General features: G+C 33.9%; 1 protein-coding gene across 1 annotated transcript in view; it reads left to right on the plus strand.

The window, feature by feature from the left end:
- The window catches only part of LOC145212961 (uncharacterized), an 85,704-nt gene that overhangs the window by 53,735 nt on the left and 14,721 nt on the right, over positions 1–17,248 (plus strand). The window contains exons 56-77 of the mRNA XM_080081208.1: positions 2,716–2,919; positions 3,455–3,643; positions 4,920–5,117; positions 5,528–5,621; positions 5,680–5,828; positions 6,194–6,400; positions 6,897–6,975; positions 7,042–7,142; positions 7,464–7,652; positions 8,187–8,381; positions 8,773–9,000; positions 9,748–9,933; positions 10,627–10,714; positions 10,779–10,903; positions 11,423–11,626; positions 13,602–13,685; positions 14,174–14,317; positions 15,094–15,285; positions 15,590–15,671; positions 15,729–15,832; positions 16,182–16,370; positions 16,741–16,926. Of these exons, the coding sequence (XP_079937334.1) occupies positions 2,716–2,919; positions 3,455–3,643; positions 4,920–5,117; positions 5,528–5,621; positions 5,680–5,828; positions 6,194–6,400; positions 6,897–6,975; positions 7,042–7,142; positions 7,464–7,652; positions 8,187–8,381; positions 8,773–9,000; positions 9,748–9,933; positions 10,627–10,714; positions 10,779–10,903; positions 11,423–11,626; positions 13,602–13,685; positions 14,174–14,317; positions 15,094–15,285; positions 15,590–15,671; positions 15,729–15,832; positions 16,182–16,370; positions 16,741–16,926 (3,417 nt within the window). The remainder of the gene's footprint in view (positions 1–2,715; positions 2,920–3,454; positions 3,644–4,919; positions 5,118–5,527; positions 5,622–5,679; positions 5,829–6,193; positions 6,401–6,896; positions 6,976–7,041; positions 7,143–7,463; positions 7,653–8,186; positions 8,382–8,772; positions 9,001–9,747; positions 9,934–10,626; positions 10,715–10,778; positions 10,904–11,422; positions 11,627–13,601; positions 13,686–14,173; positions 14,318–15,093; positions 15,286–15,589; positions 15,672–15,728; positions 15,833–16,181; positions 16,371–16,740; positions 16,927–17,248) is intronic.

Below are 17,248 nucleotides of genomic sequence, written 5' to 3' on the forward strand. Positions count from 1 at the left end.
AACTAACACCCTCTTTGGGCCAAATGCCAATAGTGACGAAATATGCCAACTTGATTACAATTTTTAAAATCTTTTCGGCCCCACTATGTTTTTAAATTCGAACACTGCCTCATCTTTTAGTCTATTTTAACAATCCGGTTTCAAAAAAGTGAACCCGACTCGATAATTACAGCAATATGCAATTAACTAACACCCTCTTTGGGCCAAATGCTGAAAGTGCGAAATACGCTAAGTTCAATACAATTTTTGAAAACTTTTTGGGCCCATTATTTTTTTTAAATTCGCAACATTGATTAATCTTTTAGTCTATTTTAATAATCCGTTTTCAAAAAAGTGAACCCGACTTGATAATTACAGCAAAATGCAATTAACTAACACCCACTTTGGGCCAAATGCCAAAAGTGACGAAATACGCTAACTTCTATGCAATTTTTGAAAACTTTTCGGGCCCATTATTTTCTTTAAATTCGCAACATTGCCTCATCTTTCAGTCTATTTTAATAATCCGTTTTCAAAAAAGTGAACCCGACTCGACAATTACAGCAAAATGCAATTAACTAACACCCACTTTGGGCCAAATGCCGAAAGTGACGAAATACGCTAACTTCAATGCAATTTTTGAATTCTTTTCGGGCCCATTATTTTCTTTAAATTCGCAAAGAGGGTATTAGTTAATTGCATTTTGCTGTGATTATCGAGTCGGGTTCACTTTTTTGAAAACGGATTATTAAAATAGACTAAAAGATGAGGCAGTGTTGCGAATTTAAAGAAAATAATGGGCCAGAAAAGATTTCAAATATTGTATTGAACTTAGCGTATTTTGTCACTATTGGCATTTGGCCCAAAGAGGGTGCTAGTTGATTGCATTTTGCTGTAATTATCGAGTCGGGTTCACTTTTTTGAAACCGGATTATTAAAATAGACTAAAAGATTAGGCAGTATTGCGAATTTAAAGAAAATAATGGGCCCTAATAGATTTCAAATATTGTATTCAAGTTAGCGTGTTTCGTCACTCTTGGCATTTGACCCAAAGTGGGTGTTAGTTAATTGCATTTTGCTGTAATTATCGAGTCGGGTTCACTTCTTTGAAAACGGATTATTAAAATAGACTAAAAGATAAGGCAATGTTGCGAATTTAAAGAAAATAATGGGCCCGAAAAGATTTCAAATATTGTATTGAACTTAGCGTATTTCGTCACTATTGGCATTTGGCCCAAAGAGGGTGCTAGTTAATTGCATTTTGCTGTAATTATCGAGTCGGGTTCACTTTTTTGAAACCGGATTGTTAAAATAGACTAAAAGATGAGGCAGTGTTGCGAATTTAAAGAAAATAATGGGCCCGAAAAGATTTCAAATATTGTATTGAACTTAGCGTATTTCGTCGCTTTCAGCATTTGTCCTACAGTGGGTGTTAGTTAATTGCATTTTGCAGTAATAATCGAGTCGGGTTCACTTTTTTGAAAATGGATTGTTAAAACAGACTAAAAGATTAGGCAATGTGGCGAATATAAAGAAAATAATGGGCCCGAAAAGATTTCAAATATTGTATTCAAGTTAGCGTATTTCGTCACTCTTGGCATTTGACTCAAAGTGGGTGTTAGTTAATTGCATTTTGCTGTAATAATCGAGTCGGGTTCACTTTTTTGAAAACGGATTGTTAAAATAGACTAACAGATTAGGCAATGTGGCGAATTTAAAGAAAATAATGGGCCCGAAAAGATTTCGAATATTGTGTTGAACTTAGCGTATTTCGTCGCTTTCAGCATTTGTCCCAAAGTGGGTGTTAGTTAATTGCATTTTGCTGTAATTATCGAGTCGGGTTCACTTTTTTGAAACCGGATTATTAAAATAGACTGAAAGATTAAGCAATGTTGCAAATGTAAAGAAAATAATAGGCCCGAAAAGATTTTAAAAATTGTATTAAATTTAGCATATTTCGTCAATATTTGGATTTGGCCAAAACGTTCGTTGCGCATCCATCCGTGACAGTCTCTCGTTTCGCATTCCTTTTTTCGTTTTTATTCTGGCAGAATGACAATGGTCAAAATATGCTGTAGCTATGCTGTATCTTTGCTTGCAAAATAACTGTAAGCATGTTTCAATGTTTGTTCATAATTTGAGACCTTAATATTGAGCAGCACCATGTCCCTGCTGGAAGATGTCTAAACATTAAATCATGTTTGGTTTTTTGAGAAAAAAGTATATTAAACATCTTTGCACAAAGTAAAACCATTTTAATAAGAATATTACAAACTGTATCCTGTATTCTAAAAAAAGTTAAAAACTCATTTTGAAAACTTCCACTAATTAAAATTTTAGGATGGATAGGAAATTTTTTTTAAAATTTCAGGTGACTAATATATCTCAAAGCATGCTAGTTCAGGTACTTGCATTGAAGCAAGATTTTAACTTTGCCTTGTTTCGACAAAATGCTAGTTAAAAACAAGTAAAATGCTTAAAGATAGATTAGTTACCTCAATCATGTTTTTAACTTTGTCTTCCAATGGTAAACCAATATTGGGACAATATAGTGGGTTTTTGTTTGCTTTACTGCTTTATCTTTCTTCCACATGCCTGTATTGTCTATGTTGTCTTAAATTTGAAGTTGTCCAGGTAACCTATTCCAAATAATCCCAAACTTGTTTGTTAAAAGTTCCCACACCTTTAAGTTTTAAAATGCATTGTTTAGATCTCCCAAATATGTGTTTTTTGTAGATATGACGTGTAGCAAGCCAGAAAACCTCCCTTTAAATTCATTTCTGATTGGAGACGATTTCTCATTTGAACGCTCGGTGACGATTGTGTGTGATCGTGGTCATCGACTGGGCAGTAACTCACTGACAGCTACAAATCAAACTAAGATTACTTGCACAAAACAGCAGACGTGGATTCCTGACATGAGGCAATTTCAATGCTTACGTAAGCAATTTTGTATTGTTTAGAATTACAACACACTAACATTGTACTTTTTGCCATTCCAAAAATGTTTTATTTACTGTTACTAGCATTTAATTTATCCCTTTACATGTTTTTAGTTTATGTATGTTATTTAAAACTTTTATTACTCAGATTAAGTCAGGGTGGTGTGTTATTATGTTTACCCCACTGGCCCCCTAAAAAGTGGACAAACTATTTAATTGTGTCAGAATTCAATTTAAATTGCATAAAAGAACCTGCTACTGTTTTGCACACATATGTACATTAGCGTACATTAACATGCTGCTATGATTTTATTCACAAAAGTGCTGCTCTAATAAGCCAATAAAAACAATTCGAAGTCAAAACCTAATATTAGTTTTAAAAACATAACTGCAAGAGAACTTGGGTTATGTTTTTTATAACATTACTTTTCAAGTTTGTGTATAGTGTTCCTAATCTTTGTTAATTGGCCACAATTTGTGAGTGTCCACAACATAGTGAAAATAATTGTTTAATTTTTTTTGTTTCATTTTAGCTATTTCATGTGGCAAACCAACAAATGTGTCATTCACATCAATGGTTGAATCAGATCATTTGTTTGGATCATTCACGCAGTATTTTTGTGATCTCGGTTATTGGATCCAACCTGCTTTGCATTCAAGAATATCAGAATGTAATGCTGATGGAAGGTGGTATCCTGACCCAAGAAATTTTATTTGCAAAGGTATGCTTAGAATACATAGTTTGTAATAGTGATGATATTTTTAGCAATCTAAAAAATTTATAAAAAAATATGCTTGAAATGTTGTAGGCTTAATGAACAACATTAATTTGTACTTTTAATCAAACACCTTGATTTGAGTTTTTTCTGTTAAGTTGAACTAATATTGCAGGATGAAAAAAAAAATACCAAAAAAATTAGACTAAAACAATCATCAAACTGAATATAGCTACAATATAAGAAAGTTACGAAGCACAATAAAGTGTGGGGCATAGTTGATGGATGCAGTGAAATGTTTTGCTGCTACATGGATATTACAACATGTAGAAGCATACTTTTCGAAAAATCTTTGAAGGAAACAGATTTTTTCTGTCTAAAACAGTGCTTCCCAACCTTTTCCAGCTCACAGCCCACTTTAAAAAAAAATTATTGGGCGGACCACCGTTTAATAGTGCGACAAAATCACAATGCAAAAAGATCTAAAATTAAGAAAGAAAAATAGTAAGCGCACAAGCTTTTAATGTAAAGCCTGAGCTTGATGATTTGATATGATGAGATCGAGTCGAAGTTTAATGAGAGACAAGCTCACACACAATGCAGCATTTAGTGTGTCAGTGTTAAGACTGTTTCGTGTCTTTGATTTCGTTATAGTTGCTAATACAAGTAGTGTTGTGATGTGACAATTGCAGTTTAAGTACAGTTGTGACGTGTCAATTGCAGTTTGTTTGTGTGATAAAGCTTTGTTTAACGTGAAATCTTGTGCGACTTTCATAGTAAGTAATATTATAATTTAGAGAAATATAATTTAACTTGAAAGTACGTTCTTACAAACTGTGTGACTTTTTTAAACTACTGTATTGGTATGGTAATAGTTTGAAAATCTTCGTGTCCCACCAGAAAGAACGGCCCACCGGTTGGGAAACCTTGGTCTAAATTTTGACAGGATACATTTATAAACCCATAGTCATAAAATGCAAAAAAAATATTGCTTTTCAAGCAGTTTTTAAGACAGTTGATATGACACCCTATCAATGTTATTTGTGTGTTACTAATGCTTTTGTTGTTTTTGTAAGAACTTTGTGTTTCAAGATATGGCACTGTACTTATGAATGTGTTTTGTATGAGACGTTTAAACTTAATAAAACTGCTGGAAGAGCAATATTTGTTTATAGCAGTATGTGGGCAGCTACATCATTATTTTAAAAAAACATATTTGCATTATTTATTTTCCATTGTCTTCCATAGCACTGTTTGAAAGGTAATTTTTAATTTTTTTTAGAGGTTGACTGTGGCCACCCTGGCACATTCTACAATGCTAAACCTGTCAAACCACCCAGTGGGACAAAATATGGAGCTTCTGCCACCATTGAATGTAGTGATGGGTATCTGCTAAAAGATCAGCATAAAAGCATGATCACCATAACATGTTCAAAAGAAGGCCTGTGGGAACCACCACCTGAAAATATATTTTGTGTTGGTTGGTTGCTTTTTATTAATCACAAAAATTACTTCTTTATTTAACTCAAAAAACTTTAACTTAGATTTAAAAAAGATTAAAAAAATGTTTAGAAAATTAAAACAATGCAAATGGAAAATTATTTTTAAATGACATATGAGTGGTAAAGACATTGTTACTAGTTTGAATACAAATAAATTGCATATTTGACCAAACAATATGCACTGTTTACAAACGGTTTACACTAACAGATAATTGCTCAAAAAGCTTCAAAAGTTTGGTATGCAAGTAACAGGTATCTGTTGTATTAACTATTGTAACGAAGCATGTTTCCTTTGTATTTTAAGACCAACATCACCAATGTAAAAGTTTACATAACCTTTTATAATAAAGTTTTTGTTTAATCTTTATGTTATGTTGCTTTTTGTCAGAGTCTAGATGTCCAGACCCTGGTAGTGTCAAAAATGCTGAACGAACAGTTGTTTCTGACCGACCAATAGCCGAAGTGGCTTTTGAGAACCCAGAGTAAGAAGTTTTGTGAAACTTTACTAAATTTGTATTACTGTTTCTGCTCAAATTTTAGCACTGGAACGTGGGAATTTAACTTCGGTGTTCAATTAAAGCTTGTTTGTAACCATGGTTTGGAGTTTAGTCGGCAAACATCGACGGCTGTCACAACTTGTGCTGGTGACGGGACTTGGTCGTTAAACCCACAAGACTTGAAATGCAATGGTACACACTTCAAAGTAGAGTATTTATACTTGAAAAAAACACAAACTTTATTAAAGGGGATAAACCAAAGCATTTTGCCAATGCTGTTGTCTTTTTTGACATTTGCATGTGTTTTTCTTGTACGAAACAACTTTAAAAATACAGTTAAGTTTACTTTTACTGAATTAATTTCAAGTTTTGAAAATCAAACAGTAGGAGCAATACTGCATAACCAAGTAAAAGCAGAAAAAATGTTAATGTCTGTAATTGTAAAAATTGGGCCGACTGCTTTTACCAAAAAAAAGCACTGCATACATTCAGTAGTTGGTTGCCTGTCCATATTTCTAGACCTCTAATAATATTCATATCAATGAATTTTAACACAGAAATTGTGTGTCCTCCACCCAATGCTATAATGCATGGATTTGTGTCGAAAAACATAGCAACATCATCAATTCAATATTTGGTGGATTCCACGGTTACGTATCAGTGTGATGAAGGATTTTGGTTCAATACCAGTGTATTTAATATGGAAGTCACTTGCCAGAAGAATGGAAAGTGGAATGTTGATTTGACCAATTTGGGTTGCATCCGTAAGCAATTCTAACTTTTTGTTACTTAACCAAACTGGAAAAAAATTTCCGTCCGATAAAATTAAATTTAACTGAATTCAGATCAACTAAACCTTATAAACAATAGGACTAACCCAATAAATTTGCCTTAAAATTCAGTTTTACTAACATGCTAATAAGTATGTGTGGTATTGAACCAGCAATAGAAGTTATGCTTCATACTCAAAAGCTATTTTACATTGGTGAGAGAAAATCAAAACAAGGTCCTAGCTCCCACTTAGAAATTTTCAACAGAATTTTCCTATGCCTTGAGAGTTTTTCAAACTGATGTACATTTTCAAAGATCAAAATCAATTTACTGTTAGTAAAAATAGTTCCTAGTACAAGCATTCTTGTGACACATAAAGAATTTACCAATGCTCTATAATAGCCAAAACATAGTTAGCATACTTGTTTTGACAATCACTAGCACTAGACAATTGTGTTGTGTTGAATTGCTTTTGCTTTTGCTTTTCAGGAGTTGTATGCAAGGATCCACCCCCCATTGTCAATGGCCATTATGTTCTTAGCGGTTTGACATTTACTCATACTGCAAGGTCAGTACTCTTGCTAACAATTGATAAATGAATGTGCATGTAGATGTATCTATTAGCTTTTTTTAGGTATTTTTGCCATGATGGTTATACAATATCTACTGCTTCTACCTTGACATGTGATGGAACTGGAAAGTGGTTTCCACCCAATACGACTCTCAAATGTGAAGGTTTGTGTTTGGTATTAACATAAAATTTGAAAAAGTATATTTTTGTTGCTTAAGTCACAAATTTTGTCATTTTGGAGAAAACATAATGTATGTTCATAAGTCTATGAGGAGTATTATAGCCCAAAAATCATGATTAATGGCAAAAGCTTTTTATCCAAACATCTAAACTCATAAATATTTCTGTGATATTTTTTACATAAATTTGACAAGTTTTGAAAAATCTGTTCCAATGATGCTTTTACCTGTTTCAAACTACATTATGACTACATTGCATAGATTGGCTCTCTTTAAATTTCAAAAAATACCAATGTGTTGTTATAGCAACAGACTGTGGGGCATTTCCAACATTAGAGAATACGGTAGTTGTCAGCTCCAACATCTCAACCCTGTTCACATCAAACGTAACCTACAAGTGTTTAACCAACTTCTACTTCTCTCCTGGAGTGGACACAGCCATCTTGACTTGTGCAAAAGATGGACAGTGGCACAATTCACGCATAAAGTGCTTGAGTATGTTACCAAAACTTGTCAAACATATAGAATTTTTGAAGTAATTTTAGAAACCTTTTTTTCTCAAAAAAGAACATTTTGACATAAAAGTGCAAGTGGCCAAATTTGTGTAGCAATTTCTTACAAGTAAATTGAACTTTTTTCATATAGTTGGCCAAAGATATATAACTGCTTTAATCAAAGGTTCAATATTTCATTTTGGGGCATTCCGATTTTATGCTTCATATTTGTTTTGTACAATATTTTTCAAAAACAATTTGTTTGTTTTTCAAAAACAGTTAGCACATAGTTAAAAACAGCACATAATTATGGAAAAATACCCTAATTTAAAAACACAATACAGACAAATCCGGGATTCACATAACCAATTTATCAGGCTTTTCTATAAAGTTAACCAATGATCCATATTTTGTTTTACTAGCTAGGATTTGCAATCTCTGTGCAATTAAACAGATTATGTAATTACTGATGGATTGGTATGGCCAATCTTGCATCAACTTTTGAATTGGCTGACCAACTTTTGAACTTTTGCAGATGTGGCAGACTTTGAATGTGATTTTCCACTTAGAGGGCCGAACACATATTTTACCAGAAACTCTTCACGAAAGGTTGATATGCATTGCACCCCTGGGTATGGAATTAAACTTCCTGGCGGAAACGTCTCATCCACTCAACAGCTTTCCTGCAATGGTTCCAGTGCATGGATTCCAACCAACTTTAAATGTGAAGGTATTTTTTTTAAATTGGGAAAGAAATATTCATAATAGTGTCTTGATTTATTGGGTGAAGGTAATGGAAAATAAATAAGTATTGCTTTTATAATTAGAAACAAATATGATAAGTTTAAAAGGGGAAAGCTTAAGGACTGGCTGATTTAGAATCGTTTGTTCAATATGACTTATATATGGATGTGCGTTGATGACTTGTTTGCACGAACGCTTTAGGCCTGATATCAGTTATGAATTTATGTTCATTTAAGCTAGATTTAAAGGGGGGTACTTTGTAAGTTAAAAAATGCCTAATCTGTTAATTATTTTTAACACAGTATAAGATTGGTGGGTGCAAATGATAGTTTTTCGTTTTTAAATGTAACAAAAAATTTACTTTTTTTAACACATAGAAATCAAATGTCCATACCCCTCAATTGATGGTCCACATGTTGTTGTGGGGGAACCTGTCAAAACAAAAAGCTTTTCAGTTTCTACTATTGTTGATGTAAGATGCAATAATGGATATGCAATGTCATACAAGGGTTTGAATAAACCAAAATCATGGTTTGTTACAAAACAACTGCTGTGTGGGGAACTTGGACAATGGTTACCTTCTGAAACTTCACTCCAATGCAAAGGTTTAAAGTTTTTTTGTTTGTTTCTTTAATTAATGTTTGCAATGTTTTGTTACTAATACAGATGATTCTGCTTTTATGCGATTCCAAATGGCCAAACTTTTGTCCCAATTATGAAGTTGTAGGTTTTTACCATCATTTTCACCACCACCAACGAAGATGCTTTTGCTCTTTCTTAAATGGTTGAGAACAAATATTATCACTCTCTCATACCAGTGTATCACTGAATCTGTCACCATACTTTAATAATATGTATGTTGCAAAATGTGTTTTAGTAAAACATAAGGAAAGAATCATGTAACATGGCCCACATGTTGTAGATCCAAGACATTATCTTTAAGATAACAGCATCATTTGTTTTCCTTTAATCTCTGCTCTACCTTTTGTAGTCAGAATTGTCTTTCAGTTCCAATGGTAAATTTTGTTGCCCACTACATAGTCTTAAGATAAGTTTGGTAGAAGCATACAATGGTCAAATGATGTTGTTAACCTGGCAAAGAAAAGAATAAAATTAAGTGCATTCTGGAAGACGATACTATAGCAATTGAATGGGAGTCATGATTAGCCGGATGTGTCTGTTTTCGCATATATTCCTGCTGCCAAGTGCTTATGTTTGTCTTACATACTATTTTTTATTGTTTTGTTTTAATCATGAACCATAGTCTTAAAATAAAAGCAAAAATGGATAAGTATCTTTGCCAACATGTGGTGATATTACTTTTTAGTTTTTATTTAATTTTATTCTTTCAGAGGTTGATTGTGGCAACCCACCTGAACTTGACAACACTGAGCGAATTTTTAATCTAACCAATTTAACATCAGTTGCTGAATACCACTGCAAACACAATATGACATTCGAAAATCTAACTGTTTTTCAAATAACATGCACTGAAGATGGAACATGGCAACTAAACCCAAACCAACAAATGTGTTCTTGTAAGTCTGTTTGTAGAATAACTCTACTGAAATTGTATAGGTTAAAATTTGTTAAAACATGAATGTTATTTTCCAGGAGTGTGAATAAAGGACTAGTTTAGACCTGCTTGTACATGTGTATAGTAACTTGTTATTAATATGTCAAATGATCAGACCTAGATCGTATATTTTCAACAAAGACTGGTTTAGACTTGCTTTCAACTCTATCTACTCATTCAAATATTCTTGAAAATCAAAAACTCTGGTTATAAAACTAAAATATTGGAAAAGTCAAATGTCGTGTTTAATTCCATGTTTCGTCCAATCGCATATTTTTTATACATCATTTTGTTAATTCAAATATTTTAATTAATCCGATATTTCATTGTCAAATATTCTGTATGATCAAATACTCTGTTTAATCACATTTTCCAGTTTAAGGTACATTTTGGATAATACGATCTTCAGGTTTCGCAACAATTTCATATGATTAAAATGTTCATATATTCCATATATCACATTTCGGTAGGGGCTTAGAAGAAAGTGTTATGTCTAACTACAAGATTAAGGAAATACATAAAATAAAAAGAACTGTTGGGACTAGGAGAGATATGTTTTGTACCTTTAATAGTTAATGTGAGATTGAGAAAAATAACAACAATGCATGTAGTGTTTACACAGGTTTAAAAAACTGACATATATGCTATTATGCAGATGCCAAGTGCAACCTTCCAGCAGTTCCAAAGTTTGCTACGCTAACTATCACTGCTTTAGACTACAAGCTGAATGACACTGTGGCTTTGTAAGATGAGTTTGAATTGTTTGTTTTTTTGTTTCATTTACAAATTGCCTTTGCTTCATTATAGAATGCAGGAGATTCGAATTTCTTGTGTGAGTGGGTTCAGTATTGCTCCCTTCCAATTTTCATCCAAGCATATTTGCAATGAAACTGGCCACTGGAACCCAGATCCAACTACTATCACATGTCAAAGTAGGTTACTTTAATTCACATGTGTAGCGCTTTTTTTAATGCTGAACGTTGTGCAGCTATTTCCGGCTTGGTGAATAATTAGCGTAATTGTGCTGCTACGATTTTGGCCAGCAAAATAAACTCAACTCAACATAAATAAGCAAGAATAATATGTTTTGTAAAAGTTTAGACTGTTTCATAAAAAAACATACAAAGAATAAATCATTTATTTAAATCAACAGAAATAAATATTTTGCCTTATATAAACAGGCGTCAGTTTCTGTAAAAGCAAATGTCCAGATTAACTGAATCTGGTTCAATTGAGGTTTGCTGTATAAGTATATAAACTTAGGAACACTATGCACGGACTTGAAAAGTAATTTAATCATAAACATTACTGCCAAAGAACCGGTGTATATTGAATACATCATGCAGACGTTTCAACAATCTCTGTTGTCATCATCAGTGCAGGTTGTAAGTCAAGCTGTGGAACAATGTATATAAAAACGTTTCTTGGATTAAACACCCATTTGTACACAGGGGTAAAGTGTTATGGTCAACCGAACGTCACATTCAAGTTGGACGCATATGATTACATTGCAAGTGAATACAATTACGGTCATCAGTTAACATACCTCTGCCCCAAAGGAAAGTGGTTTTCACCTCACAATGTATCCAAACAAACTGCGGAATGTTCATGGGATGGCACATGGAAACCTTCAATAGACAAACTTTCATGTATTGGTAAGTAATTGATAGCTCCCATCTTATTGTATCAACTCTATTCAAACTCGATGTTTATGGCAAGAATCTAATAGTTGGAACATACTAGGCAACTTCTAAAGTCTTGCTGGAAAGAGCCATTGGTTTGTCATGCGGGAATGGTTAGAAGACCGGCTTTTTGGAAAAATCTTTTGTAACTCAGTATGATTTATATATAAGTGTGCCGTGCGATGCTACTTACTGGTGTTACATAAATCCTTCAGAGCTTAACCCAGTGATGCATATATGTTTATCAGTTTAGTAAAGGCAGAACTGACAATCCCTTATTTCTAAGCTGATATGTGCAGCATACAAAGTAGACTCAGTTTGGGCACGCCACAGAGGCTGTGCAGTTCAGTCGGTGGACCACCAGCCCCTGAAAGGCCCCGGTCATTGGTTGGAATTCCACCACAGGCTTTTTTGCCTTGACATGGGAGACCAGTTTAATTTAGAATAACAACTTCTACTATAATATATCTGAGTGTCGTGATTCCTGGTGTACAAAAACATATATATTGGCCCCTGTATTATATATATTGGGCCTATCAAAGGCGTCATACCGAATCAGCTGGTCTCCCAAACATTCCCATATGGCAAGGCACAGGCTAGAAAAATCTAGCCTGCAGTGGGATTTGAACCTGCGACAGGAGTCTAGCGTTCTACCAACTGAGCTACACAGGCCGAAAGTCGAATCACAAGCACCATTGCCTGTCTTGTATGCTGCACATGTCAGCTTCATAGTAGGAGATCGCCAGTTTGACCTTATCAGCTAAGATGAGTATATTCATACTGCGATCTATCATACTAGCATTTTAGAAAAAGCTAGAATAGTATCAACAGCACAGAAAGTTCAGATAATATCTGTGAAGGTGCTGATCAGGATTTTTTTAATGTTAGATGTTTTGTGTGATTATCCGCCACCAATACCAAATGCTCTTCTCAGAGGAAGTGGCCTTGTTGTTGGCTCGCTGTGGTTATATCAATGCTTGGATGAATACAGGTAGTAAAAAAGTGTTTGAGTCTAAACAAGCCAATTACATGGAGACAGTGTAAAAGTCACATTGCTGGACTTCTATGAACTTTTGCTTATTTTTTGAGAAGTTTGGTTACCTAATTTATGTTTTTAAAAAAAACTTTAAAAAACTTGCAAAGTGACTTGCTTGTAATTTTTCATGATGCAGAGACGAATGTTCAAAAGAGTCTTTTGAAAATACTTTTTTGGTAGATAATGATGTGTGAAGTGTCAGGGGCTTAGCGTTTGTCACAGTTTTTTTCCAATTCTGTCGATTTGAGCAGTATCGAATTAGGTCTACTGTTGTTGTGGGAAATCAGTCCAATGTTTAGTTGATCTTTTGTCATGGCACCGTCCATGTAGGCACGAATATTTCAAAGTTCAGGGGGTGGTTTATGTGTACTTAACATTTTGGACATTATTTTTCTACAAAGCAAATGAATTGCTGCTGTACTTTTAGTCTTTTGATATGGAATTGTTAGTCGTATTTACTTTGCATGCAATTCTTTGCAAGCTCCAATAGCAGTACATTTCAAGACTTTCAGGCTTATAGCAATCAGTTGCTCTTAAATTTTCATGAAGCATAGGTAGCAGCAGGCCAAGCTAGTGATTTAATTGGATAAACCTTAAGGCTGTTGCTAATATTTTTCTAAATAAAATCAGGATTTTTTTAACGCACATAATGTAATATACAACAAACAATATAAAATTTTGACATTTAATCTGTAAACTACAATCTCTCTTTTTTGTTTGAAATTCAATCCCTTATCTATGCAGGATGGCCCCTGGAGTAACCTCAAGAAATATAAAATGTCTTGAAAGTGGGGATTGGTTTCCAGAACCAAATTCACCTCTGCTGAAATGCCAGGGTATTTTTATTTCAGTATATTTATGTTGATTTCATTCGGCCCAAACTATTTATGCAGAGTGTTAACTTTTTTGCAGTTGTTCATTGTTCTGCTCCACCCATTCTTCCTCATACCATCAATGATACTCTTTCTGCAATTGAGGCTGGACATGTTATCAAAGGTAAGAATAAGCATTATGTTACATGTTGCTGTTTTACCTCATATTTATAAATTAAACCGTTGGCCATTGTTTTGGTTTTTAAATGTTATAACTTGTTTGTTGCAGAATTGTTTTTTAACACAAAACTTGAACTGCAATAAAAATTTAAATTAGTGCGCAGAAATTGAAAAATGCTGTCAGTGTCATGCGTTGAACTTACAAAAACATATTTGCTGATAAATTATCGGGCGCTTTAACAGCACTGAGCTGTGTTATCATTGTGTGGTGCGAGTTTGCAGCCGCGCAATCTTCTTATCGCTATTTTTGTGTGTGTGTTTTGCACTTTCTCGCTTTATAAGAATTTTGTCCTGCAAGTTATGTCATTATCCTGATGAAGGCGTCTTGTATAGGACGTCGAAACGTCGATTATTTATAATAAAACTGCTGGATGAGCAATACTTTGTTATACATTATGCCTGGCAGCAATAGCCTATTTCATATTTTCACAGAGTTTAAAGAAGGTCATAAATTTACTTATTCATGTGATCCTGGTTATTGGATAAGTGATGGAGTTGACAAAGTGACTTCCAAAAACACAACTTGTGACTTTGGTGATTGGATTCCATCACCAACTGAAAGCATTCATTGTGTCAGTAAGTATATTTATTTATAACACTTAAAGACATACGTTTGTAAACTTACCTTTGAATTGATAGGATTTGAAAAAAAATCTTATGTAACTATTGCTAATATCAGCTAGCAAAAGTTTTTTTCTTTAATGTGGTGAGTTCCGAACAAAATATTTTTTAATGCTTTGTAGATGTATGGTAAAAATACTTCAGTAGTCCAATGGCATTCAAGACAGGCCAACAATTGTATGCAAAGAGATTTAATTGTGAACTGTAAACAATCTATAGTTTGTTGATGTTTATGAATATTTGTATGATGTCAAATTGTCAACCATTGTATGAAGCATTTTGTTTGGTGCTGAAAAAAAAAATTTCTGGGAATCTTTCCCTATTCTATTGCCATTGTCGCAACGATTTCCACCTTTCATTTTATAAATCACAAGTATGTTTATTTCGTGCAATTCTTATCATTCATTGCATGTCCAGTCAGTTTAGTCTGTTGGGCTTTCAGTCGAGGATTGATTGTGTGTGCAAAGGAACCATTAGATTTTTCTATTTTTAACGCCTTTTCTAATTTTAATCCCTTTTATTGCTCTCAAGACACTGAAGATGCTTTTTAGCGAAATTAATTTGTTTTTACAACACTGACAACACTGATTTCAGCCTGGAAATAAACATTTCCCGAACTTGTGCTTTGTATGAAGCATTTTGTTTGGTGCTGAACTAAACTTAACATTTGTTTCTGCTTTATTTCCCCTAATTCTTGGTGTTTTATAAAAAAAAATATTATTTCTGTTTAGTGGTTGTGTGTGACAAAGTAATGCCAGTAGAGGGAGCTAGAACCGATGGAATTTTTAATGCTTTTGGAAGTAAAGTGAACTACACATGTGCACGAGGACAACATTTTGCACATCAGAAACTTCGTCGAATTGAGGTTACATGCGAAGATGATGGCAGATGGAATCCAGACCCGAAATCTTTGTATTGTTCTGGTAAATGATGGTAGTTTATGTAACATGTCTTTGTTTTGTTCAGTTAATATCAGTGTTGAATTAAGCAAATGCCTGTGGCCATGTACATTTCCATTTTTTTGAGGAAAATTATGTTGGCTTAAATTTTAATAACGTGTATATGACTTCATTGTTTAAACTGTTATTATCAACATTGTTGGCATTGAAATTATGTTTAAATACTTTTAAAACATAGTTTAGGAGTATATACTTCAAGAATATAGGTGTCTTATAACTTAAAAATATAGGTCTGCAACAATTCGATAGATTCACTACATTTTTTTAGATGTTTATTGTGACAATGTGGATTTGGAGAATGCCTACAAAGTGGTGGACTCATTTACAATGGGTTCAAGAAGTTTATACAGGTTTTATATGCAGAATTTTATTTCTGAGGCACATTAAAATAACATTTTTTATTTTAGCTGTCCCCCTAACATGTGGTTTGGTCACAATATGACAAAAATCCTGGCAATTTGTGGTGAGAATGGAAGATGGGAGCCAAGTTTGGAGGGGAAAAAATGTCAGGGTAATAAATGGTTCGAACAACATCAAACTTAATATACTTTTAAAAAAATGTACCGTTCAATAAAAAAAAATTAAAAAAATGTGGTTCACACTGTTACCATAGAGAAATTTTCTATTGTATATTGAAAATGTGTTATTCCAAGCAGTTTTATCCGTTTCAAAACATATTTTGGTTTACAATATATACAAAAGTACAATATAATATGTAGGGCTTATCAGTCCCTAAACACCTGCACTGACAATCTATAAAGATTTGTATGTAGGCAAATTTAAACAGATATTACAGTTTTTAAGGCCTACACCATTATATACAAAAATAAAACCAGAACCACCTTCAATTTATGATGTAGTTGTTGATTGTGGAAAACCTGATCTCGACCACATACTTCTTGCACATGAGGATTTCTCTTACACAAGTCAGGTAGTGTTGGCTTGTATCGGTGGCTATATTTTGACCCCGGAACCTTCAAGTCCACCAACTGTGATGTGCGACATGACTGGGTTTTGGTATCCAACCCCATCACTGTATACATGCAAAGGTAATTGTTTGTAAAACAAATCAAATGCCTTTGTTAACTGTTGTGAAGTTATACATGGTCTAGGTTAGAAACGTATAATAAAGCCTGAATTGTGTCGGGAAGTAAATTTACCAAGGTGCATTTGTGACACAAACATATCAGAGGGTAAAATCAAGTTTGTTTCATTTAAACTTAAGCCACACCCCACCTATTTAGCCTTTGTTACTAACTATTAAAAAAATGTGGTAAAAATTAAACAAAAACTCAAATGGAATGGGCCACTAATTAACTTCGTAGGTTGAGTATGTATCAATACTAGACACATCATTTCTTCATCAAGTACACTGAAACACATGGCTATCATGCAAAATGTTGATTTCTTTTTCGGCAGCTGTTGAATGTCCCATCCCCCGCTTCATTCCACGAGCATCCATCAACGGATCGGGATTGTACAACACAACATTAGTGGTCACTTGCGAACCTGGGTTCTATTTAAGACGTGGTGTGAACCAAATGGAAATCGCCTGTCTGCATGACTCCACGTGGAGCGAGGACGTTCATGCCATAGAGTGCTTCCGTAAGTTGCTCGGTTTCAAAAAAGAAATTTGCTGACCTTTATCAAGTGCACATCGTATGGCCTTGCTTAAATATGCTTAATCGCATTGTTTTGCCTTCGTAACCCTTTCGTGAAATTTTCAGCACTCCTGGTTTACAGCAGTGTTGCCAGGTCAATGTCAAGTTATGAAAAACCGCCAGTGTACTTGTCAAAACGAGCGGAATTGTAAAGTAAATTTAAAACAAACGCAAAATGAGCTCAATTTTACGGTGATTTAACTGACCCATGCATATTAAAATTCGTGTAAAATAACAAACAATGGCGTTTTAGACAGCCCGCCCCA

This window comes from Phallusia mammillata, chromosome 2 (assembly GCF_965637545.1).
Source record: "Phallusia mammillata chromosome 2, kaPhaMamm4.hap1.1, whole genome shotgun sequence".
NCBI classification, from domain to species: Eukaryota; Metazoa; Chordata; class Ascidiacea; order Phlebobranchia; family Ascidiidae; genus Phallusia; species Phallusia mammillata.